Source organism: Camelina sativa, chromosome 18 (assembly GCF_000633955.1).
Source record: "Camelina sativa cultivar DH55 chromosome 18, Cs, whole genome shotgun sequence".
NCBI lineage: Eukaryota > Viridiplantae > Streptophyta > Magnoliopsida > Brassicales > Brassicaceae > Camelina > Camelina sativa.
The window spans coordinates 3,623,516-3,650,452 of NC_025702.1; the positions used below are offsets into that span (position 1 = coordinate 3,623,516).

The 26,937-nt window shown below is 40.3% G+C and overlaps 2 protein-coding genes across 2 annotated transcripts; both read right to left on the bottom strand.

Annotated features, from left to right (window-relative positions):
* Positions 8,359-8,790, bottom strand: LOC109130583 (polygalacturonase ADPG2-like). Its single transcript, XM_019240281.1, has 2 exons — positions 8,683-8,790; positions 8,359-8,591 (listed from the first exon to the last, which is right to left on the bottom strand). The coding sequence occupies exons 1-2, from the start codon at positions 8,749-8,751 to the stop codon at positions 8,364-8,366; spliced, it is 297 nt and encodes a 98-aa protein (XP_019095826.1). The 5' UTR covers positions 8,752-8,790; the 3' UTR covers positions 8,359-8,363.
* On the bottom strand, positions 8,820-9,634 carry LOC104760446 (probable polygalacturonase At3g15720). Its single transcript, XM_019240027.1, has 5 exons — positions 9,611-9,634; positions 9,293-9,500; positions 9,117-9,198; positions 8,897-9,005; positions 8,820-8,831 (listed from the first exon to the last, which is right to left on the bottom strand). Exons 1-5 carry the CDS (start codon positions 9,632-9,634, stop codon positions 8,820-8,822), a joined length of 435 nt encoding a protein of 144 aa, XP_019095572.1.

Consider the following 26,937-nt stretch of genomic DNA (forward strand, 5'->3'; position numbering starts at 1 on the left):
TTTGTATGAATGTTATATTATATTCACCAAAAAAAAACTGTTGTACAAATTAATGCAACATAGGAGCTGAAATGAGTAGCTAAAGCTTCAAAGTGAAAAATTCTAAAAACAACAGATGATATGGGGTGGGTTTGAAACCACAGTTGAAGACCATTCTCATAACCCGGGGAGGTCGTCAAGGTAAGGAGTCTGTTGCGAACACTCTTGTAAATAAAGCGGAAGAGACTGGAGGGTGGAGTAGGAGCTTCATCATGACGTCTAGCATTCCGTTCTCGCCAAATACTGCACCACTTCACTTTTACACGCATCAGTCAAGTAGAACTCCAAAGAAGCCTTTGTAGGTATAGAGCTACCAGAGTAGTGATCTTCCAAACATGACCAAACGTTTTGTAATGTGTGAGCAACTGACATAGCCGATAAAAACATGGCCTGCCTCAATCTTTCCTGGTTCGGTCAAACTTCCGACATCACAATCAAAGCGGATACGAGAACCATCTTCGTTTTCAAACTGCAGTGTGCATTTTGATGAGAAACTACTATCGATGATCGATCTTGGTTCTCATGGAATGAGACAACTGCGCAGAGAGAGAGAGAGAGAGAGAGAGAGAGAGAGAGAAAGATAGAGGGAGAGAGAGAGAGAGAGAAAGATAGAGAGAGAGAGACCTTATCGTAACATTCAAGTGCAAGTCGCTGACATTTCCGTTCCTCGCAGGATGAGATTGACTCTGTTGAATCTTGATACAGATTGTTGCAATTAGTGAAAAAGAAAGTGGAACAGATCTGCCCAGTCATCATACGAAGGACCAGAGGTATCAAGATATCATTTGTTTACTGAAGAAGAAATTGGTGAGATTGTTTGAACCTCTAACATGTGTTAGTTGTGCTAAATTTCCAGCTTTTGGAGTGATGGACAAGTACTCTAGAATTTCAACTGCTATCCATTTTTTTCCTGTGCTTTGCTAACAGTACGTTTCTCATCAATTGGTTGTAGGAAATGGAAAATGTCAGAGGTATTTTCTTAGACATGTCTGAAGTTCGGGAGGAAATGATATTTGCTAACATCTTTAGCAATATGTGCAATATTCGATATCTCAAAATATACAATTCCGCCAGCCCTAAGGAAGGCAAAGATATTTTCAAATTTGACATGGTTAAGGAGTTTCATTTACCATTAGATAAGGTATGTAATCTCCACTGGATGAAATATCCATTTGAGCAACTTCAATCAGACTTCAACCCAGAGAATCTTGTTGATCTTGAACTGCCTTGTAGCTCCATTAAGAAAGTTTGGGAGGGTGTTAAGCTGTGTCTCACTGTACTCCACAATTCATCTGTTTCATATGAAGCAAACATCAAATTTAGGGTTATATTATTCTTCTTCTTCTTCTTTACAGGATACCCAAAAAATTAAAGTAGGCCAATCTTAGCTATTCGAGTAAGTTGACTAATCTTTCAGGGTTGTCAAATGCTAAAAATCGTGAAAGATTGAATCTTGAAGGTTGCAGAAGTTTGCATGAACTCCCCCAAGAGATGGAGAACATGAAAAGTCTTGTCTTCCTAAACATGAGAGGTTGCAAGAGTCTAACAATTCTTTAGAGGATGAAATTCAGCTCTGTAAAAATTCTCATATTGAGTGACTGCTCAAAACTTCCCGAGTTTTAGGTGATTTAGGAAAATCTGGAAGCATTATATTTAGATGGAACTGCATAAAAGGGACTTCCTCCAGCCACCGCGGATCTGATGAGACTTACCATATTGAACATGAAAGGCTGTACAGAACTGGAGAGTCTTCCCGATTGTCTTGGAAAACAGAAAGCTCTTGAAGAACTCATACTCTCTGGATGTTCAAAGCTCGAAGGTGTTCCAAAGGACGTAGCAAACATGAAACATTTACGGATCTTATTTCTTGATGGTACAAAAAATCAAAGAGATCCCAAAGATATACTTGCTGCAGCGTTTATGCTTAAGTAGAAATATTGCAATGGTCCATCTGCAAGGTAATCTCAGTCAATTCTATCATCTGAAATGGCTTATCTTGAAGAACTGCGAGAATCTCAGATATCTTCCAACGCTTCCACCATATCTTGAGTATCTAAATTCATATGGCTGTGAAAAACTACAAACAGTTGTGAATCCTCTGGTCCTTCGTATGATGACTGGGCAGATCTGTTCCACTTTCTTTTTCACTAATTGCAACAATCTGTATCAAGATTCAACAGAGTCAATCTCATCCTGCGAGGAACGGAAATGTCAGCGACTTGCACTTGAATGTTACGATAAGGTCTCTCTCTCTCTATCTTTCTCTCTCTCTCTCTCTCCCTCTATCTTTCTCTCTCTCTCTCTCTCTCTCTCTCTCTCTGCGCAGTTGTCTCATTCCATGAGAACCAAGATCGATCATCTGAACTTGGTAGATTTTTGCTTACAACAACAACTATCAAGCGAGTATTGGTATGGCTCCTTATGAGGTGTTGTATGGTAGGCCATGTCGCACACCTTTATGCTGGAATCAGGCGGAGGAGAGGAGCATATTGGATGCGAGTTTTGTTCAGGAGACCACGGAGAAGATCTGGGTGCTCAAGCTGAACATGAGGGAGGCTCTCGATCAGCAGAGGAGTTATGCTGATCAGAGGAGAAAGGACATTGAGTTTCAAGTGGATAATAGAGTGTACCTCAAGATGGCCATGTTGCAGGGTCTGAACAGGTCTATCTTAGAGACTAAATTGGTCTGAGGTACATGGATCCTTCTAGGATTGTGGAGCGGGTGGGACCAGTTGCATACAAGTTGGAGTTGTCTAATGTTATGAATGCATTCCATACGGTCTTCCACGTGTCGATGCTTAGGAAGTGTCTTCACAAGGATGATGAGGTGTTGGCTAAGATTCCTGCAGATCTTCCGCCCAACATGACTCTTGAGGCGAGACCAGTGGGACTATGATGGTGTGTTAGATGAGACTTGGGAGCCAGAGGTGAGGATGAAGGTGAGGATGAAGGCAAGGTTCAAGAAGTGGTTCGAGAAGCAGGTCGAGGCTTGAGCTTGCCTAACCTTGGTCCCGGGGTCGTGATGGTTTGAAGACCGTGGCTGGAGCAGACGAAGTATTCCAACCCATCTCTATTGATACTTGGTCGCTTAGGGGTGGTTGGTTGTGCGACTAAGTACCAAGATGAGGTGATGCTCGGGATGCCGGTCGTTGGCTTGGTGTTGTTATATCTCATTTTTCTTATGTATTTTCGTTGAGGTTGTAACGATTATGACATTATAAGATTAATAAGATGAGTATTTCTTTATTTGACTGGTGTTGTCATGGAAAAAGGAAAATAGCTCGAGGTTTCTATAATTGGAAGTTTACATAAATAGAAAGTTTCCATAAAAAGGAAGTTTCCATAATTAGAAAGTTTCTAAAAATGGAAAGTTTTTTGGAAAGTGTGGTGATATTCGTGATGATCCTACACGAAGTGTGCCTGGGTGGTGGTCTTTGTGACGTTTAGTATGCATTGAGTGATCTTAGTGATGTTTTGTACCCTCATAGTGGTCTTGGTGACAGAGATCTTGGTGACGCTTGCTAGTGGTAGTATGTCTTAGTGATGTTTTGTACCTGACGGTGGTTTTGGTGAAGAGTTCTTGGTGATACCGGTCAGGGGTAGTGGTCTTGGTGACGCCGAATACCTTGGTGGTTGTCTAAGTGATGCCGGATACCATGGTGGTGGTCCTAGTGGCGTTTGTGGTGGTCCTTTTTGGACATTTTCGTGGGCTTAGTGGCGCTCCTATGGGATGTTTATGTGGTCTTCGTGACGGGTTTAGAGTCTTTGTGATGTGTTTACGGTCTTTGTGACGTCTTAGTAGCCTTAGGGGCGAGTGTTGGCCGTAGGACATTGTGATCTTCCTGCGAGAGCCATAGAGGTAGTTCTGGTTAGCGTAATACTCGTTCGAACTCAGAATTATTGCTCTAGAGATATGAGATCTCGAACAACTCATGAGGAGACGGTTAGGTTCCTATGTACCGTTATCTCAAAGGAATTTGTGGCCTGAGAATATAATTGGTATATCGACTTCAGATGACGATCCGAAGGCGTGCTGTAGGGTGATAGCCAAGAGCAAGATTTGAATTCGTGATACCATAGCTGGAGGGATGCGGCCCGATGGTGAGCCGGTAAGACTCGAAGGTTGAGACCTGAGAGCGAGGGAGATGCATGAGTTGAGAGTGTATAATGTCAGAGACACGGGATATTGGCCAAATTGAGTCCTCGTAGCTAGTCGGAGGATGTGCAGGCCATGTTGTTGGTTGCACAAGAGATCCTTGACTGTTGGTCTTGGTGCTAGACTCGAGGACGAGTCTATATTGGTGGAGGAGAATTCTAACATCCACGAACCAAAATCTCGGTTTAGGATGTACATCGATCGGTGCAAGGGTGGTTTCGATTGATGCAAGGTTGGTTTTCACGAACGAGTTTAAGTTAAATGTTGCATTTTGGGGTTAGGAAAACCCTAAAATCGTGTATAAAAGGAAGAACTCGAGGGTTTGGTCAAGTTTGGCCGTTTCGGGAGAAAAAGAAAGAGAGAAAAAAGTTTTTGAGTGACCTTGAGAGTTATCTGTAGTTGGGATCTTTTTAGGAGCTTCCTAGGAGTGTAGATCTTCTTGTTTGAGGTTCAGAATCTTCTTGGAAAAGGTGAGTTCATGATCATGGCTTATTAGAATGTTGGTGAGTCGCAAGGGGCCTTGAAAGCTTTTTTCTGGCTTTGGTTTGTGTGTTTTCGTGGTTTAGGGACGGAAATCCGGTGAGAAGCTTCGGGGCAAAATGATGCTTGGCATGTGCATCGGTCGATGCACTTTGTTTTTCGGTCGATGCAATGCGAGGACATCACAGTTTAACCTAGGAGCGTCGGTCGATGCCATGTGGAGGCGTCGATCAATGCAATTAGGGATTTCGTGCAATGTCGAGCATGCGTTGATCGATGCAGTGTTAGTGTCGGTCGATGCAAGTGAACTTTGTATCAGTCAATATAAGTTTGTGTCGGTCAATGCAAACCCAGTTGGTGTCGGTCGATGTAGTTGTTTGGTTATTGATTGTTGTTTGATGGTTAGAGATATCTCGATTGCTTGTGTGTATAGCACAGTAGATGGGAGGATTGCCTCACAGAGTGTTTATAAAACACTCATGCATCTCATATGTGTTGGGGTGAAGGTAAAGGCAAGATGTGATCGTCGAATCAATGCGATAAAGAGGAAGATGTTCTAGTGGCTCGATTGGTTGTTGTCCGGCTTCTGTTAGGTTGCTAGATATGGGTCCTTAGAGTGTTGTTTAGGATTGTTGGTTCTTTGATTGAGGTTGATTTGGTTTTAACATTGGTCATTGGTTTATTAAATTGTTGGTCATTGGATATTGGATATTGGTATCCGTTGAATTGTTTTCCACTGGTTTGGTTTGGTTGTGTTTAGGTGGCTAGTGGGTGTGAGACCACTAGTTTAATTATTATTTAAAAAAAAATGGGTCGGGTCGTTTAGGTTCTGACCCTCAAACAAGCAGATCCACACTCCTAGCAAGCTCCTACAACGATCTCAGCTACGTATCTCCCCAAGAACAGCCTCAAATCTCTCAAAACTCTCATGAACACTCAGGAACTTCTTTCTCTCTTACTTTTTCTCCAAAAACGGCCAAACTTGGCCAAACCCTCGAGTTCGTCCTTTTATACACGATTTCAGGGTTTTCCTAATCCCAAAACACAACGTTTAACTTAAACTCGTTCACGAACGACCTTGCATCAATTGACACCACACTTGCATCGATCGATGCACATCCCAAACCGGGATTCCGGTTCGTGGATGTTACAATTCTCCCCCACCAATATAGATTCATCCTCGAATCTCGAACAACCATCAGCCAAGGACTCCCTTGCAACCGTCCCCACGGGCTGCACTCCTCCGACCGATCTACGATGGTCACCTCTAAGCGATAAACTCACATTCGAGGCATTATTTGCTATCGAATTTTGGACTTTCCTTCCCTCATACGCCTCACCCTTGAGTTTCTATTGGCTTTTCATCATGCCGAAACCTGCATGCCATAAATGTTGGCTTCTTATCGGGCCTAAGCCCACATGCCATAATATATAACGAATTCCAATATTCGACTCTTGGGTTACCACCCTGCAGCGCATCCCCGGATAATCACCTGAAGTCGATATAACAACCGTACTCTCAAGCCATAAAGTCTCGGAATATGGCGGTACTAGGAGAACTAAGGTCTTCTAAGAATCGTTTATGACCAACTGTCCCTATAGCAAACAATTCTGAACACGTCTGAACACTATCCCTAACCAGGTTTCCTCCCTGTGGCTTGCATAAAACAACACAATGTCCTACCAACCACATATCGCCTCACTGAAATACCTCATGACCACACAAGGATCATCAAAATGCCCCAAGGGCCACCACAAAGGCCAAAAAATGTCCTATATAAGACCGTCACAAAGGCCAAACAAATGTCCTAAACAGGATCGCCACCAAGACCAAACAATGTCCTAAACAAGACTATCACAAAGACCACTTGTCCCGCATGGACCATCACGAATACCACTCGTCCTGAAAGAACGTCACAAAGATCACTCGTCCGGAAGGACCGTCACAAAGACCATACATCCCGAAGGACAATCACGAAGACCACACATCCCGACGGATTGCCTAAATATGCCACATGTCCCGAAGGACCGTCACGAAGACCACACATCTTGAAGGACCGCCTAAATAGGCAACAATGGCTAAATAGCCTGCCACAAAGGACATACAATTGGCTAAAGAGTCTGCCACAAAGGTCACACAATTGGCTAAACAGCCCGCCACAAAGGCCACACAATGTCTCAAAAGACCGCCACACACAGGCACACAATGACTCAACAGTCCACCAAGAAGGCCACACAAGCCCCTCGAAGGCTCACAACCACTAAAAATGGACAAATTCTAACTCACATAAAAGTTTCCATTTTTAGAACTTTCCACTTTTGGAAACTTTGCTCTTTTAGAAACTTCTATTTCAGGAAACTTTCCCTCTTTAACAACCGCCTCACGGAATTTCTTATCCCGAACACCACCTCATCTCGTTACTTAGTCACACAACCAACCACCCCTAAGCGACTAAGTAACAAGAAAGATGGGCTGGAATACTCCATTCCTGCTCAAGCCACATACTACAGTTGGGACCAGGCTTGACAAGCTCAAGTCGCGACTTGCTTCTCAAACCACTTCTTTAATCTTGCCTTCATCCTCGCCTCTGGCTTCGAAGTCTGCTCTTCAACACCATCATAGTCCCAAAGGACTCTCATCAAATGAATCTTCTTCTTCTGAAGTTCCTTGATTCTCCTCTCGAGAACCTCACTGATCTCGCTTCCAAGGTCATGTTAGGCTGAAGATGCTCAGGAATCTTAGCCAACAACTGATCATCCTCGCAGAGACACTTCCGCACCATAGACACATGGAAAACCTCCAAATAAGTGCTTGAACCTGAAAGAAAGGATTATGTTGAAGTTATCTTCTGAATAGATCTTTTGAAAAATTGCATATGTAGGTGCAAGGTTAAAATCTATCTATATGAGTATGAAGTGGAGCCGCATCAAGAAGCTTGGACTTAGCTTCCTATATGCTCATGAATAGATATGGACACATGTGTTATAATATTGTCAAGTATAAACACTTGGAGTAGTGTCAAAATTCGTGTGTGTATTATCTTCATGTACCCAAATGAATTGAAAGGATTCAATCCCTTGGACATCTTGATTCTCAAGTATCTGGAATGTGTAGTATTACTAAGGTGTAAATTCAATTGTTATGATATTTATATTTTTGCATAAGTTTGGTTTATGTGTGTGATTTTATGAATCAAAGATTAACCTTAAATGGGAGAGGAATGTTAGTGATTTAAGTTGTTAATCAACTGTTATTTCACTAACCATCACAACTTTTGGTAAATGGTTACATTGTTTAATTGAACGGTTGCAAGCCTACGATAGAACGATCAAACATTATAAATACTCTGTTTCTCCACATCAAAAACATAGTAAAAAAACATGAGAAAGCGAGAGAGAAAAATAAGATTCACAAAACCAAAGATTGAGAAAAAGTTTGGTGATAAACAAAAATACAAAATACAAAATTTTTATTTGTTTCTCTTGTATCTTAGCCTCAAACAAGAGAGAAAACTGTGATTTTCATATCTTAGTAAATTACTAGCTACTCACTATATTGAAATAATCTTAATATAAAACTGTTTTATTCGATAAGACATTTAAAATAGTTGATCATATATCATTACATAAAATCATTCGCTATATAAAATAACAAATTTATTTGACATATTTTCTATGAAAATGGATACTATCTTTCGAAACAACCATTGACCTCGTCACCATTGATAGTCTTTCCATACACATTTTTGCATTCAACAATTGGCTTATTTCCATCGACCGTAGCAATGTTGATTTTAGCAAGAACAATGTCTTTGCAATATGTGACTTTACTGCAATTAATCTTTATAATCTCATCGAGTTGTGAAGTTCCATGAATATCTGTGAATGCCACGTTACTAATTGCCACAGCTGATTCCTACACACAAAAAAAAATATTACCGGCCATGTCTTAAGTCTTATTATAATACTATTTGTTTAATAGAAAAAATAATCTTAAGATAAATTACCTCCACATCTAGGCGACCCTTATCGACATAGTTTTGGTCGATTATTATCGGATTTTTGGTTTCTCTCATTGTGAGGCCCTTAAAAAGTATATTTTTTGCGTATCCTTTTCCATTCTTTTTTAGAAAGAGGATATATATCATTTTAAACACTGTGTCAATATTTTCATAATTTATTTAGTTTTAATATGGAAAAATGTAGCAAAAAAATTATTACCGGCCATGTCTTAATTCTGGCTCCATTTTCCGTCCTAACGAAGGTGCAATCAGTCACTTGAATATTCTCAACCATAGATTCTTCTCCATCTCTCCCTAGACTTCCCACACTGTAATTTAATCACACACATATATATATATATATATAATAAAATTCATTGTAGAATAAAAAAATCAGTATTATGTATATAATGGTATTGGTCAATGAAACATATATATACCTTATTCCATGGCCCGGTCCACAATTCATCCTTGTAATGTTGATATTCATACTTCCGTTGTTTATAGCTACACAATCATCTCCTGGAATATATTTTTAAGAAGATTTAAATTCAAATAACCATTTCAGATCAATTTTCAATTACTGAATGTGCAAGAGAGATATATAGCTATGTACCAGTTCCAACTACTGTGTCGTAAATATCGACATCACTTGATTCAGAGATATCAATACCATCGGTGTTAGGACTGTCGTCCGGTGCTACGAGTTTTATTTTCGTTATTTTAACTCTTTTGCATTCCTTAATTTCTATATGGTTTCTTGGACTGTTGAATGAAGTTATTCCAATTATATTGAGATCATTGCAATTTTGGAAATGCAATTGCTGTAAGAAAACAGGAAAGTAAATTCATCATGAACATCATTATATATGTAGAAAAAGCTATCTTCATTTTAGAATTGAGAATAAATTTAGTGAGAAAGATATAAACTCACAGTAGGCCGTTCAGAAGCTGGCATTTTTGGCTGGGTATATTGAATATGGAAAAAAAATAAAAGTATTAGATTCACATATTAAATAGATATAGGTAATTTATATATATAAACATGTATACAAAATAAAAACTATATCTCTTTTGTATAAATAAAAATTTTCACCTTCCAAAATGACGAACCACGTCCATCAATTGACCCCGAGCCATTGACTGTTAAACCAATTATTTTCTTAAAACTAACCCATCTTAACGACTTATAGTCCGACCATGCTGTCTTATCTCTCGGTCCAACAATCTTTCCATCAAACTGCATAAATGCATACACATAATTTTTTTAAAAAAAAATATTTAAATTCACATAAAGTTGTGAGTGATTTGTTTTAACAAAATATTGATAGTTACCTTAACTTGCACTGAAGGAGATTTACAAGGCCCTTGAAACACAAGAGGTTGTAGTAAAAATGTTTTATTTGAAGGAATAAGGAGTGTTTTTTGATTCCCACCACTACCACACATAGCTTTCCATGCTTCGACAAAAGCCTATTTGTTTTATCGAAAGATCAAGTGTATAAGACTTCTTTACTCAATAACTAAAATTTTGTGACAACGATTATGATCTCTTATCTTATAGGAAAATGAATAATAAATTAATAATAGTTATGCATATATACTTGGAAATCCTATGATAATATTTTGGTTAAAAATCATTTGACAACTTACACAATTCAGTCATTTTCATAGAGTAAATTCCAAGATAAGATTTTCAAATATAATACCGTTGATTCATCGGTAAGACCATCTCCCTTGGCACCAAATGTAAGCACATCATAGATTTGGCCATTTACAAGAACTGAATTCAATAAAGTCAACAAGAACACAACGCGTATTATAATTTCCTACAACATCCAAATATCAATGTTAGAAAGAAAGAAAGCATAATAATTTTTATTCAAACATTATTATATTTCATATGTACCATTGTGTGATTATGATGAGATGATTAGATGTAATGTAGTGTATTTTTAAGTTATGTTCATCACTTATATATACAAATAAAAAATCATGGGTGTAGACAGGTTCATGGATGTAGTTTCAAACTTTAGATATTTTGCAGCCTAGAATCATTACTTATTTTGTGGATATTATTTTTGCATATCAGTGATATCATCCATCTTTTTATATTAGATCTAGAAATAAATCACAATAAAAACAGAATAAATAGTATTAAAAAAAAGTTAAAAGCGAAATGAAATAATTAAAAATTATTTTGGAAAAATCGAAAATAGAATTAAATTTGGATGCATATTGTGATACCATTGTAGCATTTTATTTTATACTAAAAACAACAAGCACTAATCCTGTATTCCTGTGTATGTCCGTTTGCTAAAAAAAAAAAAAAACAAAATCCTGTGTATGTCCGTTTACATTAAAAACTAAATGTTTGTCTAATTATTTAGTAGTGTTTGAAATAAAATTTATAATTATAACTTTACTATTAACGTATTGATGATTATAAAATTGAGAGATTGCTGACAAAAAAAAAAAAGAATTGAGAGATTTGAGTAGTCATCTTATTATATTACCTATATTATTATATATTAACTTAGTTTGATGTACGATAAACTTTTTTTAAAAATTATCGATTTGATTGTATTTTTGCGAAAATAATAAAAAGGGAAATACATAAAAATATTTTGGAAAGTACAAAAAGAGAATTAAATTTGGATGTTTTATTGCATCATATTCAATTTGACATTTTAAGTGATTTACAATCTTCTGTTATTCCATCATAGATTTTAAAATTTACTGTTATTGAATTTGATGATTTAAAAATCTATTTTAAAATCTACTGTTATTGAAAACAGTTTGTGCATTTGGATTTTAATAAGTTTAGGGGGAGGTATTGGTTTAGGATTTAGAAAGAATTTTAATGACTTTAAAAGTTAGGTAAAATATGTTGTTATTCACTCAAGACTTTTAAAAACTCTTTAAAAATTTGGTGTTATTGGTTGTGGATTTGTAAAAAGTTATCTAAAATCTTGATAAATCTAGTGTTATTGGATTAAGAGTTTTATAAAGTCATTAAAAGTTTTATGTTATTCAAGTAAAACAAAAGAATCTTGGATTGTTAATGAATTCAAATTTTATGTTATTGGTTTAGGATTTTATATCATTTCCTTCATAACAAAAGTCATGAAAACTCTTTCATCAAATAGAAAGATTTCACAAGATTAGAAAAAAACAAATCATCAAGATTTTAAAAAACTTCCTAAACAATCTCTTAGAATCCTTCATTTTTAACTTTCAATTTTCTATGATTCGAACAATTAGCAAGAACATAAAGTCATTAAAATTCTTTCTAAATCCTAAACCAATACCTCCCCCTTAAGGGATTCTACAAGATTTGAGAGGATTTGTTTACTTAAAAATACAGAAATCCAAATCTCTTGGTTTTAGGTGAGATTTGAAAGAATTTTAACATAAATCTTATTAACTTCCAAAAATCTATCAAAATTCCAAATTTCTTAAATCTAATAAAATCTTCCAAAATCATGGTTTCAATACAGGCACTAATTCTGTGTATCTATACTATTAAAGCAGGAGTACTCATGGACCAACTTTTGGAGCATGACTTTGTTTTGGTAGTTTTTAAATAAAATGATTAGTAATCAAGAATTATTAATATATTAGTATATCATAGCATTAAAATTCTCTAACCATTCAAATTAAGTTGGATCTCGCGCGGGTCATTTAGTACCGGATTATTTGATTCGATTTTCCCATCAAACATTATCCGTTGATTCTCAAAATAAAATTATATCTTGGCCACATATTTTTCAATAGTTTTAATTAAAACCATATATTTTAATTTCCAAATCTTACAAAATTACTTGATTGCCGAGATTTTTTTTAACTGCAAATCTTTAAACAGTCTTTTGGGATAATCTTACACATGAAATATTCATCTTTTAGTTATACCAAAGAAAGAAACAAGATATATTTTGCTGAGATTTGATATTTCAAATATTAACTTCTAAATGATAACCTAAATATATCTAATCTCACTATAAATACAGTGGTTCTTAACCATTGAAATATCTCACACCAAAATTTAACAAGCAACTTTTCCTCTTTTGACGACAAACCAAAATTAAAAAAAACCATCCACTTACAAAACTACAATCCAATATTGCAGTGTGTCTATCCTCTTACAAAAATACTATCTGATATTGCGGAATGTCTATCCTCTTACAAAACTACTATCCTCTTACAAATCTACTATCCAATATTGCGGTATGTCTGTTTCCATGAAAAGCTATGTTTTGCAAACTACTTACTCTATAAGGATTTCCAATTTACCGTATAACCCCAAATATACAAATAAACACTATATAAACAAAGAAAATAAGTCAAAATAAAAAACTACATTACAAAAATACAAATTACAAAAAAATAACTAACAAAATACATAATCTCGTGATGTAGCACGGGCCTCCCATAGTTGTAAGTAGTATTTTATATGATTAAATGGGTAGAGTATGTTGCACTATTATTGAAAACATTTTTAGATTTTAATTTTTAATGATTTTATTGAAAACTAAGGGGAGATAGCATCTCCTTCACGCTTGTGAAACCCTCCTCGCACTCCTGGAACCTAAACAAAAGGAACACCCTTCCCTGTCAACTTAGTCATCGGTAGTGCCATGCTCGCAAATCTCTGCACAAATCTCCTTTAATAACCTGCCAACCCAAGAAAACTCTTGATCTCGGTGGCATTCTGCGGTCAAGGCCAATCGCTAATGGCCTGAATCTTCTCTGGATCTATAGAAACCACAATGTGACCTAGATAACCCATCTAACGCTGCCAGAAACTACACTTGCTCAACTTAGCAAACAACATCTGCTCTTGCGGCTTCTCTAGAACTGCTCTCAAATGCACTGCATGCTTCTCAGGACTTTTGGAATAAACCAGGATATCGTTGATGAAAATGATGACACGTCCAAAAACTCCTGAAACATGCTGTTCATCAATCTCATAAACACTGCTGGCGCGTAAGTCAACCCAAAACGCATCACCACGAACTCATAATGCCCATACCTCGTTCTGAATGCATTCCTCCTCACATCTGCCTCATCTATCGGGATCTGATGATAACCCGACGACAGATCTATCTTGAAGAACCAAGTAGCACCTCCCGGCTGATCCAACAACTCATCGATCCTGGGAAGAGAGTACTTGTTCTTCACAGTGACCCGGTTCAAACCCCGATAATCAATACACAAGCGAAAACTTTTGTCCTTCTTCTTAACGAATAAAACCGGCGCTCCCCACGGTGATACACTAGGACGAAAGAATCCTTTGTTCAACAGATCCTCCAACTGAGGATGTGTTCCACTTTTACCTGGTTCCAGCTCAATCATGAAAAAATCAGACTGAGATGGTGGTAACCCCTGCAACAACTAGAACACATCCTCAAACTTCTCAACAACCTGAATACCGCTAACCATAGACTGCCCCTATGACTCTGGCATCGATATAATAACCAGATAATCCTCTCGTCCCTTCTCGATCATCTTCTCAGCCTGCATGGCCGAGATCACGAGACTCCCCGAAGTTGGTCTAACTCCCTCAAAAACCAACTTCCCTCCTGGACGCTCAAACTCAACTCTACCCTGATGACAATCACGATGAACCATATGACGATGCAACCAATCCATCCCCATGATAACATCATATAGCTCCAATGGGCTGATAAGTAAATCCGCTGGCCACGACTCCCCTGCGATCTGAATATCAACTCATCTTGCCCGTCCAATGACTCTAAGAAGCTTGCCTCACGCAACTCTGACAACTCCCGCTCGCTCCCTGGGGTCTCCTATGATATTAGCGCTCTCTCCGCACTCCGGAGTAATGAAGCTATGAGTAGATCCAGAATCGATAATAATGTGGGACCTAAACCTGCCCACCAAAAAGGTCCCTACACAAACCTCATTTGCTAAGAAACTAACACTTAATCACAGGCAAAACATAAAATCTGAACCAACTGAAATTCACAAAGTCGGGGTACCAGAAATTATACATGTGATCACCCCGACAATGGTTCCACCTGTCTCAACCATCGTATACACCCGTGGCACCTGCTAAATACGTGCCACCTGCTGCTGCGCTGCCACTGCCATCTGGTGCAACTTGGGACACTTGAGCTTGATGTGCCCAGCCTTCCTACAATGATAGCATACACGAACCGCTGACTCTGCCGTCGTCGGGGCACTTTTCTGGGGACAGCTAGCCACATTGTGTTCCATACTACCACAACCAAAACACCTGGCACCACTCAGCCTCTGCATAGCTTCTCACTTCCTCTAGGTTCCCTGTGAAGTCTTGCCGCCCTTGCTAGAACCTCCATGATGCTGAGCCTTCCTAGGCTGAACTGCTGGACTAACCGTCACTAACTGTGCCCAGATGTCCGCCCACAGCGACTCTCTCAGCGCCTACGGTCCTATCAGTACCTCCACCGGCCACACTCATGGAACCCTCCTGGAGACCCTGCGACTCTCGAACACCCTTAGCTGTCACACTCTGATCCACGGTATCACTAACCGCTGGGCCTCTGCCCCTACCACGTCCGCGTCCACGACCACGTCCGCGTCCCCTACTAGCAACAACACCCTCTCTAACCATCTGCAGTACTATGAACAGAAGGCTAAGCAAGCAAACTCAACAGGACACAAAATAAAAACTCACTTTGAAATCACATTGTAGGCTCGAAGAGGATGTTTTACGACTCCATGCCACACACAATTGAATAACTCACATACTCAATAAAGGCACCCAAATCCACAACATCAACAACAAAAACCTAGTGAACCCAAACCTAGAGCCGTAAGGGCTCTGATACCAAACTGAAACGATCCAACCCGTTTTTCTAAATAATAATTAACTAATTAACTAGCGGTCCCATACCCACTAGCCACCTAACCACAAACAACCAAACAACGAAAAATAACCAACAGACACCATAATAATTCAACCATGTCATAAAACATAACATCAGCAACCTAGCAATGCTTTACTGACTTCACTCTAGGAACCTAACTGAAAACAGATAACACATCAGTGAGCCACTAGAACATCCTCCTTTTCATCGCCTGGATTCCACGATCACACTTTGCCTTTACTTGCACCACAACACTTATGAAATGCGTGAGTATTTTATAAACACTCAATGAGGCAATCCTCCCATCTACTTGGGCTATACACACAAGCAATTGAGATATCTCTAACCATCAAACAACAATCAATAACCAAACAACAAACCAGAACAACTGCATCGACCGACACCAACCCATGCATTGACCGACACAAATTGGGGTTGCATCGACCGACACAAGCTTGTATCGACCGATACAAGGATCACCTGCATCGACCAACACTAACACTGCATCGACCGACGCATGCTCGACATTTCACGAAATCCCTAATTGCATCGATCGACGCCTCCACATGGCATAAACCGATGCTCATAGGTCAAACCGCGGTGTCTTCACATTGCATCGACCGACACACAAAGTCCATCTACTGATGCACGTGCCGAGCATCATTTTTCCCCGAAGCTTCTCATCGGATCTCCGTCCCTAAACCACCAAAACACACAAACCAATGCCAAAAGAAGCTTCCCAAAGCCTCTTGCGACTCAACAATGCTCTAACAAGCCAAATAAACACATAGTCAGGCAAATCAGAGAAAACTCAAGGTTAGATAACTCATGGTCATGCACTCACCTTTGCTACGAATATTCTGAAACTCAAACAAGAATATCTACACTCCTACGAAGCTCCTACAACGATCCCAGCTATAGATCTCTACAGGAACAACCTCAAATCTTCCAAAACTCTCAAGAACATTCAAGAACTTTTTCCTCTCTTTCTTTTTCTCCAGAAACGGCCAAACCCTCGATTTCCTCCTTTTATACACGATTTCAGGGTTTTCCTAACCCCAAAACACAACGTTTAACTTAAACTCGTTCGCGAAAACCAACTTTGCATCGATCGACACCACCATTGCATCGATCGATACACATCCTAAACCGGGATTCCGGTTTCCGGAAGTTACACCAATGCACAAATTTCTGACATTAATCATAAATTACTTCAATCAAGCTGTAGGTTGTTCTCATAGAAATAGAATCCAATCCCTTTAGTTTAAGGTTGGCTAGTATTTGGTTTATTTTAATTGTTTTTATCACTGTCGTGCTTAGGTTCATAGAGGCTTAGGGCGAATACAAAAAATCGGGGTGTCACAATTAGACTCTCATATCATACCATATCATTTTTTTAGGCTATTAGAAAAAAAGGAATAAAAAATAAATAAAAATTGCATATGCATATAAAATTAAGTGAATCATTGTTTGTTGACTATAACATTCCGAAATAGGTAGAAGCCTTGAAATGGTAAGTCGAGTGGGACTATGCGTTACAGTGGGATTGAACCATACAAATCTATCTCCCCTCCAACACAAAACCCTCTCCAATGCACAAAATTCTGACATTAATCAGCTGTATGTTAATAATAAATTACCTCAATCAAGCTGTATGTTGTCTCATAGAAATAGAATCCAATCCCTTTGCATTAAGTATGGCTAGTATTTGGTTTATTCTAAAATTGTTTTGATCAGTGCGTTCTTAGGTTCATATAGGCTTAGGACGAATAAAAAAAATGGCATTTGTTATTAAAAAAATGTCAAAAGTAATATATATACATATCAATATTACTTGGTTGCAAATTGGTATTTGCTTAATGTGTTTACTGTATTGGGACGGATCTGAAATATTGAACCTAATGAATGTGTAGGATGGCAGAAGCTGATGGGAGTTGTCCAATATGTCAAAGGAATATGAAGAAAGTAAAGCGAATCTATACAGTGTAAGATGAGTCAATAAATAAATCTCTCTAACACGATGTTGAATCTATAGAGCCATTAATACTAAATTATCATTTGATCTTGACAATGCTCATTTCTTTATCCGCATGATTATTTCATTTCGACCCATGACCATCTTTTTGATTTCACCATTTGTTAAAACTTAAAATTACCATAGGTTTAGGGAAATATTAGTGAATCATTGTTTGTTGACTATAACATTCCGAAATGGGTCGAAGCCTTGGAATAGTAAGTCGAGTGGGAATATGCGTTACAATGGGATTGAACCGTACAAATCTATCTCCCCTCCAACACACAACCCTCTCCAATGCACACATTTTTTTACATTAATCAGCTGTATGTTAATAATAAATTACTTCAATCATTGTTCTCATAGAAATAGAATCCAATCCCTTTAGTTTAAGGTTGGCTAGTATTTGGTTTATTTTAAATTGTTTTATCACTGTCGTGCTTAGGTTCATATAGGCTTATGGCGAATACAAAAAACTGGCTTTTGTTATTAAAAAATGTAAAAAGTAATATATATATATATATACTCTTTATAAATATAAATTATTTAATTGTTTGATACATTGAGTATAGTTTACATTAAATGTAAATATAAACTATAGGTGTAATTGTTTATATATGGCAGCAAATTAATCATTTTTTTGTTCTTTGAAATGTTGAATAGATTATTAAGAAAAGAATAAGCAAAACATATGAAAAATATGAACAAAACATAAGTAAAATAGACTCTCATATCATACCATACTATTGTTTTTTCGGCTATTAGAAAAAAAAAGAAATAAAAAGAAATAAAAATTGCATAAGCATATAAAATTAAGTGAATCTACTCTTTTTTTTTGTGCACCCTAAGTGAATCTACTCAATTTTGTTTTTTTTGTTTTGGTTCTTCAGTTTGCTAGTCCCATCTAACAACTGCTTATCGACAATTAATCATTTCCTACTAAAGTATGAGTTTCAAGATTTTAATCTCTTGGATAACATATATTGTATCAGCTGTATTATGCAATTAATAAAACTTTATTTGAGTGTTTCAAAACTCATTTTATGATTCAATGCTTCACAATTCTGGACTGGTAGGGAGATGGTCTCTTTTTAGATCTATCATTTGATTACACCATTTGGATTTGTAATTTTCACTGGTAAACATTTCGATCTTATCAAAGTCAAGTTGATATTTAGATTTGAGCATTGGTCAGTTTTTCTTTGACAAGTATTGGAAGCAGTTAAATACAATATTATTGCAAATGGAGGTATGGTGACTTGCTTCATGCTGGTAGCTTTACCATTCTGCAACAAGTTATAGTGCTTTTGTGAAGAGGGATATCTAACCGAGTGAAATGATCCGACCCATTTTTTTTGTTAAATAATAATAATAATAAATACTCTAAACTAGTGGTATTATATCCACTAGCCACCTAACCACAATCAAAGAAAACAGCATGAATTATTCAATACCAATAAACTATTAAATAACCAATATTCAATAACGAGTATTAAACCATAACAATTAAACCAATAATCCAAACAACAAGGAACTGAGAACCAGCAACCTAGTAATGTTCTATTGACCCAAATCCAGGCAGACAACAACCAATCGAGCCACTATAACATCTTCCTCTTCATTACCTTGATGCCACGATCACACTTTATCTTTACCTGGATCACAAACACAAATTGAGATGCATGAGTATTTTAGAAACACTCAGTGAGACATTCCTCCCATCAACTGGGCTATACACACAAGCAACTAAGATACCAATGCCATAAAACAATCAACAAACAAGACAAACAAACCAGGGAACAAGTATCGTCTCGCTGGAAGGGAGGTGTCGACCGATACCAGCCAAGTGTCGACCAACACTGGGCACTGGTGTCGACCGACATTACCCCACAGTGTCGACCGATGTTGAACCTTGTGTGTCGATCGACATTGAACCCGCAATCGCGATCTGCTCGAAGCCGTGAGTTGAATCTCGCTTCCCAAAGCCTCCAATCCGTCCAAAACTCATTCTCATAGCCATATGACTCTATAGGAACCTTAAAGCAACCATAACAAACAAGAGAAACACACAAACAACACCAAACATGCAAGACAAAGGAAATATCAGGTTTAGATCAGCTGTGGTCATGCACTCACCTCTTTGTAGGAAGATTCTGATCCTCCTAGCAAGCTTCTAACACCTTCCTAGCCTCAGATCTCTCAAGAACAGCCAAGAAATCTCATAAATCCTCTCAAAAACTCAAGAACACTCAAACGTTTCTATTGTCCTTTTGTTATCTCTCTCTCTTTTCTCTGTTAAGGTGCCAAAACCCAGGACCTAGGTCGACTTGCACTTAAATATCTCGGTTCTATGGTTTTCCTTAAACCAAACTGACCAAAATCGACAATTAAATCGAACAGGTCGAACCAGAAATTATTGGTGTCGACCGACACCACCCTTGGTGTCGATCTACACCCATCCCCTAAACGCAGAGTTTTGGTTCGCGGATGTTACAATTCTCCCCCACCAACATAGATTTGACCTCGAATCTCAAACAACCATCAGCCAGAGACTGCTTTGTACTCCTCTGATCGATCTACAAAAGGTCACCTCTAGAAGATAGACTCACGTTTCAGACATTATTAGCTCTTGGCTTTTGGACTTTCCTTTACTCATAGCTCTTAACCTTGAGTTTTTATTGGCTCCTCATTAGGCGAAAGCCTGCATGCCATGATATTGGCTCCTCATTGGGCCTAACCCCGCATGTCATACTGTATAAGGAAGTCCATTACTCATTTCTCGGGTTGCCACCCTACAACGCGCCCCCAGATTGTCATCCGAAGTCGATATACCAACCATATTCACAAGCCACAAAGTCTCAGAACATGACGGTACTAGGAGAACTAAAGTCCTCCAAGAGTCGTTCGGGACCAACTGTCCCTAGAGCAAACAATTCTGATCACGTCTGAGTCCTATCCCTAGCCAGGTTCCCTTCCGGTGGCTCGCGTAGAACAACACAATGACGAACAAACCACATATCCCCTCACTGGATAACCTCATGACCACACAAGGATCATCACAATGCCCCAAGGGCCGCCACAATGGCCAACATATTTCCTAAAAAGGACCGCCACAAAGGCCAAACAAATGTCCTAAAAAGGACCGCCACAAAGGCCAAAACCGTCATAAAGACCACTTATACCGAAGGACCGTCACGAAGACCACTTGTCTCGAAGGACCGTCACGAAGACCACTTGTCCCGAAGGACCGCCTAAACAGGCAACATTGGCTAAACTTCCCGCCAAAAAGGCCACACAATTGGTTAAACAGCCCTCCACAAAGACCACAAAATTGGCTGAACAGTCCGCCACAAAGGCCACACAATGTCTCAAAAGACCGCCACACACGGGCATATAATGACTCAACAGTCCAACATGAAGGCCACACAAGCCCCTCCATGGCTCACAACCACTAAAAATGGACAAATTCTAACTCACATAAAACTTTCCATTTTTAGAACTTTCCACTTTTGGAAACTTTACACTTCTGGAAATTTCCCTTTCAGGAAACTTTCCTTGTCCGATACCAGCTTCGCGGAAACTCGTACCTCGAACACCACCTCGTCTTGTTACTTAGTCACACAACCAACCACCCCTAAGCGACCAAGTAAACAAGAGAGATGGGCTAGAATACTCTATTCCCGCTCCAGCCACATACTACAAATGGGAACAGGCTAGACAAGTTCAAGTCACGACCTGCTTCTCGAACCACTTCTTGAATGTTGCCTTCATCCTTGCCTCTAGCTCCCAAGTCTGCTGCTAAACACCATCACAGTCCCATAGGACTCTCATCAAAAGAATTTTCTTCTTCCAAAGTTCGTTGATCCTCCTCTCGAAAACCTTCACTGGTCTCGCCTCCAAACTCATGTTAGGAATCTTATCCAACAACCGATCATCCTCGCGGAGACACTTCCGCAACATTGACACATGGAAAACCTTGTGGAACGCACACATAACCTTAGGAAACCATAACCTATATGCCACTGGTCCCACCCGCTCAATCACCCTTAACGGACCCATATACCTCAGACTCAACTTAGTCTCCGTCAATGACCTGTTCCGACCCTGCAACATGGCCATCTTGAGGTACACTCTGTCTCCCACCTGAAACTCAAGATCTCTCCTCTTCCTATTGGCATAACTCCTCTGTCGATCATGAGCTTCCTTCATGTTCAGCTTGAGAACCCGAATCTTCTCTGAGGTCTCCTGAACAAAACTTGCCCCGTACATGCTCCTCTCCCTCACCTGAGTCCAGCATAACGGTGTACGACATGGCCTCCCATACAACGCCTCATAAAGAGCCATCCTAATACTCGCCTGATAGCTGTTGTTATAAGCAAACTCTATCAAGCTTAGGTGATCTGCCCAATGGCCATCCCAATCCAACACAGTCATCCTCAACAAATCCTCCAGCGTCTGGATTCTCCTCTCTTACTGCCCATCTGTGAAGGGATGATAAGTTGTACTCATATGCACCTTTGTGCCCATCTCTGCTTGAAACGCCTTCCAGAACATCAAAGTGAACTTGGAATCCCTGTCGGACACAATACTCGCTGGCACCCCATGCAACCTGACTATCTCCTTCACATATTTCTTAGCCAAGACCGTTGCACCATCGGTCTTCTTAATGGCCAGAAAATGTGCCGACTTAGTCAACCGGTCCACAATGACCCAAATAACATCAAAGGTCTGAGATACTAGCAAACCCACCATGAAGTCCTTAGTAATCATATCCCACTTCCACTCTGGAATGGGGAGACTCTTCAGTAACCCACCTGGGACCTGATGCTCAGCCCTCACTAGCTGACACACATCGCACCTCGCGACCCAACTAGCCACGTCCTTCGTCATCCCGACCCAGTGATAGTACCTCTTGAGATCAAGGTACATCTTAGTCGCTCCTAGATGAATGGAGAACATGCTCGCATGAGCCTCCCTCAGGATCTCCTGCCTCAACTCCTCATCCTTGAGCACACAAATCTGCCCGTGCACCAAAAAAGAACCATTAGCTGAGACCTGATACTCTGAATCAACATCCTTAGAGGCATTCACCAGCCCCAAATCCTTCTCATGTGCCAACCGCACCCTGCTCAGAAGATCTGCTCTATAAGCTGCCACCAAGCCCATCGGCTCCTGGGAAACAACACACAAACTTAACGCACTAATCTCTCCTACCAGAGACTTCATATCCTGCTCCTGAGTCAAAGTCGCCCGCTTCCGACTCAAGGCATCTGCAGCCAATTTAGCCTTACCAGGGTGGTAGGCTATCTCCAAATCATAATCTGCCACCAGTTCCATCCACCGCCTCTACCTCAAGTTTAGCTCGGGCTGAGTGAATATGTACTTCAGGCTCTTATGATCTGTAAACACATGTATCTTTGCGCCATAAAGATAAAATCTCCAAATCTTCAGGGCAAAAACTACAACAACCATCTCCAATTCATGAGTAGTTTAGTTGTTCTCATGCTTCCGCAACTGCAGCGAAGCGTAGGCAATCAGCTTCCCATGCCGCATCAACACACACCCCAAACTAACTCTAGATGCATCTGTATAAACCACATAGGGTTCTCCCTGCTCTGGCAATGCCAATATTGGTGTAGTAGTCAGCATCTCCTTCAGGCTTGCAAAGCCCTCCTCGCACTCATGTGACCAAACAAAAGGAACATCCTTACCTGTCAACCTAGTTATTGGACGTGCTCTGCTCGCAAAGCCCTACACAAATATCTTGTAGTAACTTGCCAACCCAAGGAAACTCCTGATTTCAGTGGCATTCTGCGGACTAGGCCAATCCTTGATGGCCTGAATCTTCTTCGGATCTACATAAACTCCCTTTACATACACAATGTGACCTAGAAACCTATCTCACGCTGCCAAAAACTACACTTGCTCAACTTGGCAAACAACTTCTGCTACCGCAACTTCTCTAGAACTGCCCTCAAATGCATTGCATCCAAAAACTCTTGAAACTAGGATGTCGTTGATGAAAATGATGACAAACGCATCCAAAAACTCTTGAAACACGCTGTTCATCAATCTCATAAACGCTGCTAGTGCGTTAGTCAACCCAAAAGGCATCACCACAAACTCATAATGCCCATACCTAGTCCTGAATGAAGTCTTCCTCACATCTGCCTCATTTATCGGAATCTGATGATAACGCGACGCCAGATCTATCTTGAAGAACCAAGTATATACTATAGGGGTCTGAACCGGGTCAATGGGAAGAGGGTATTTGTTCTTCAAAGTGACCCGGTTCAGACCCCTATAGTCAATACACAAGCGAAAACTTTCATCCTTCTTCTTAACGAATAACACCTGCGCTCCCCACGGTGATACACTATGACGAATGAATCCCTTGTTCAATAGATCCTCCAAATGCTTCTTCAGCTCTGCCATCTCTGTTGGAGCCATCCTGTAAAGAGCCTTGGATAACGGTGTTGTCTCTGGTTCCAGTTCAATCGTGAATGGATCAGACCAAGATGGTGGTAACCCTTCCAATGACTGGAACATATCCTAAAACTCCTCCACAACCTGAATACCGCTAAACGTAGACTGCCTCACTGACTCTGGCATCGATATAGTAACCAAATAAGCCTCACAGCCCTTCTCGATCATCTTCTCAGCCTGCATGGCCGAAATCACGAGACTCCCTGAAATCGGTCTAGTTCCCTCAAAAACCAACTTCCCTCCTGGACGCTCAAACTCCACTCTACCCTAATGACAATCAAAGATGAACCATATGGAGATGCAACCAATCCATCCCCAAGATAACATCATACAGCTCCACTGGGCTGATAAGCAAATCCGCTGGCCACGACTCCTATAACGCCCGTACTGTCCACACGGCTGGACAAACCGCATACCGGCCCGGAGGTCATCACAGAGGACAACTGCCTGCGATCCGGCCAAGGTCCCACCAATGAATTAGGTTACTTAGCCAGTCCACCGACAGCCACCTAGCCACCTACCCGAAAACATACATTCCTTAGCCAGTCCACCGACATCCACCTACCTGCAACATACATTCCTTAGACCTGCAACATATATATATGAAAATAATTTGATTTACAAATCAACAAAACCCGNTCCAAAAACTCTTGAAACACGCTGTTCATCAATCTCATAAACGCTGCTAGTGCGTTAGTCAACCCAAAAGGCATCACCACAAACTCATAATGCCCATACCTAGTCCTGAATGAAGTCTTCCTCACATCTGCCTCATTTATCGGAATCTGATGATAACGCGACGCCAGATCTATCTTGAAGAACCAAGTATATACTATAGGGGTCTGAACCGGGTCAATGGGAAGAGGGTATTTGTTCTTCAAAGTGACCCGGTTCAGACCCCTATAGTCAATACACAAGCGAAAACTTTCATCCTTCTTCTTAACGAATAACACCTGCGCTCCCCACGGTGATACACTATGACGAATGAATCCCTTGTTCAATAGATCCTCCAAATGCTTCTTCAGCTCTGCCATCTCTGTTGGAGCCATCCTGTAAAGAGCCTTGGATAACGGTGTTGTCTCTGGTTCCAGTTCAATCGTGAATGGATCAGACCAAGATGGTGGTAACCCTTCCAATGACTGGAACATATCCTAAAACTCCTCCACAACCTGAATACCGCTAAACGTAGACTGCCTCACTGACTCTGGCATCGATATAGTAACCAAATAAGCCTCACAGCCCTTCTCGATCATCTTCTCAGCCTGCATGGCCGAAATCACGAGACTCCCTGAAATCGGTCTAGTTCCCTCAAAAACCAACTTCCCTCCTGGACGCTCAAACTCCACTCTACCCTAATGACAATCAAAGATGAACCATATGGAGATGCAACCAATCCATCCCCAAGATAACATCATACAGCTCCACTGGGCTGATAAGCAAATCCGCTGGCCACGACTCCTATAACGCCCGTACTGTCCACACGGCTGGACAAACCGCATACCGGCCCGGAGGTCATCACAGAGGACAACTGCCTGCGATCCGGCCAAGGTCCCACCAATGAATTAGGTTACTTAGCCAGTCCACCGACAGCCACCTAGCCACCTACCCGAAAACATACATTCCTTAGCCAGTCCACCGACATCCACCTACCTGCAACATACATTCCTTAGACCTGCAACATATATATATGAAAATAATTTGATTTACAAATCAACAAAACCCGATGTAAAAAAAACAGTTGTATTCATTCGACCGTTGTCCCCAATCATCCAACGTCTGGTACCCTTGATGACTTGACGGCTCAAGTCCGCACTTTGGTCTTGGACCGTTATACGACTTGGTAACTTCTTGCACAAGTCACTTGGGTCGTTCTCAGAGATTTTTTTTTCTCCATTTTTCCGAGGTATCTCCACGTCCTTCGTACACGTTTCCAGTGTCTAGTCCGTACTCCTTGATATGGGTCACTACAACTCCCTGCGATCTGAAGATCAACTCTCCCTGCTCGTCCAATAACTCTAAGAAATTTGCCTCCCGCAACTCTGACAACTCGCGCTCGCTCTCCGAGATCTCCTCTACTATCATCACTCTCTGCACACTCCGGAGTAATAAAGCTATGAGTAGCTCAAGAATCGAACATAACATGGGACCTAAACACGTCCACCAACACGGTCCCTAGACAAACCTCATGTGTTGAGAACCTAACACTTTACCACAAGCAAAACATAAAATCTGAACCTACTGAAATTCACAAAGAAAAGATACTAGAAATTATATCTGTGATCGCCTCGGCACTGGTTCCACCAGTCTCCACAGTCGTGTACACCCGTGGCACCTTCTCAATCCATGCCACCTGTTGCACTCCAGCCTGCACTACATGGTGCACTGCCACTGCCATCTTCTGCAACTTGGGGCACTTGGGCTTGATGTGCTTTGGCTCCCTACAATGATAGCTCACACGAACTGCTGCCGTCGGAGCACTCCTCTAGGGACAGCTAGCGAACTTGTGATCCATGCTCACACACCCGAAGCACCCTGCACCACTCAGCCTCTGCGTAGCCTCCAACTTCCTCTTGGTTCCCCTGCGTAGGCTTTCCGCCCTTGCTAGAACCTCAATAATGTTGAGCCTTTCCAGGCTGAAATGATGGACTAACCGTCACTAGAATATCATCTTCAATCTCTGTTGCAGTCTCAACGAGCTCTGCACGCATAGCATAGCTCCGCCCTCTACAGTGAAACCTCAAATCATCACGTATAGCCTTCAAAAGTCTTCTGATCTGAGCCTCCTAAGACTCCATCGCCCGACCCCCAAATCAAGCTCCCGCATTGACCGAGTCCCCTGAGATAGCTGAAGGAACTGCACCTCCAACCGATCTAGTGCCTCTCTAGGAA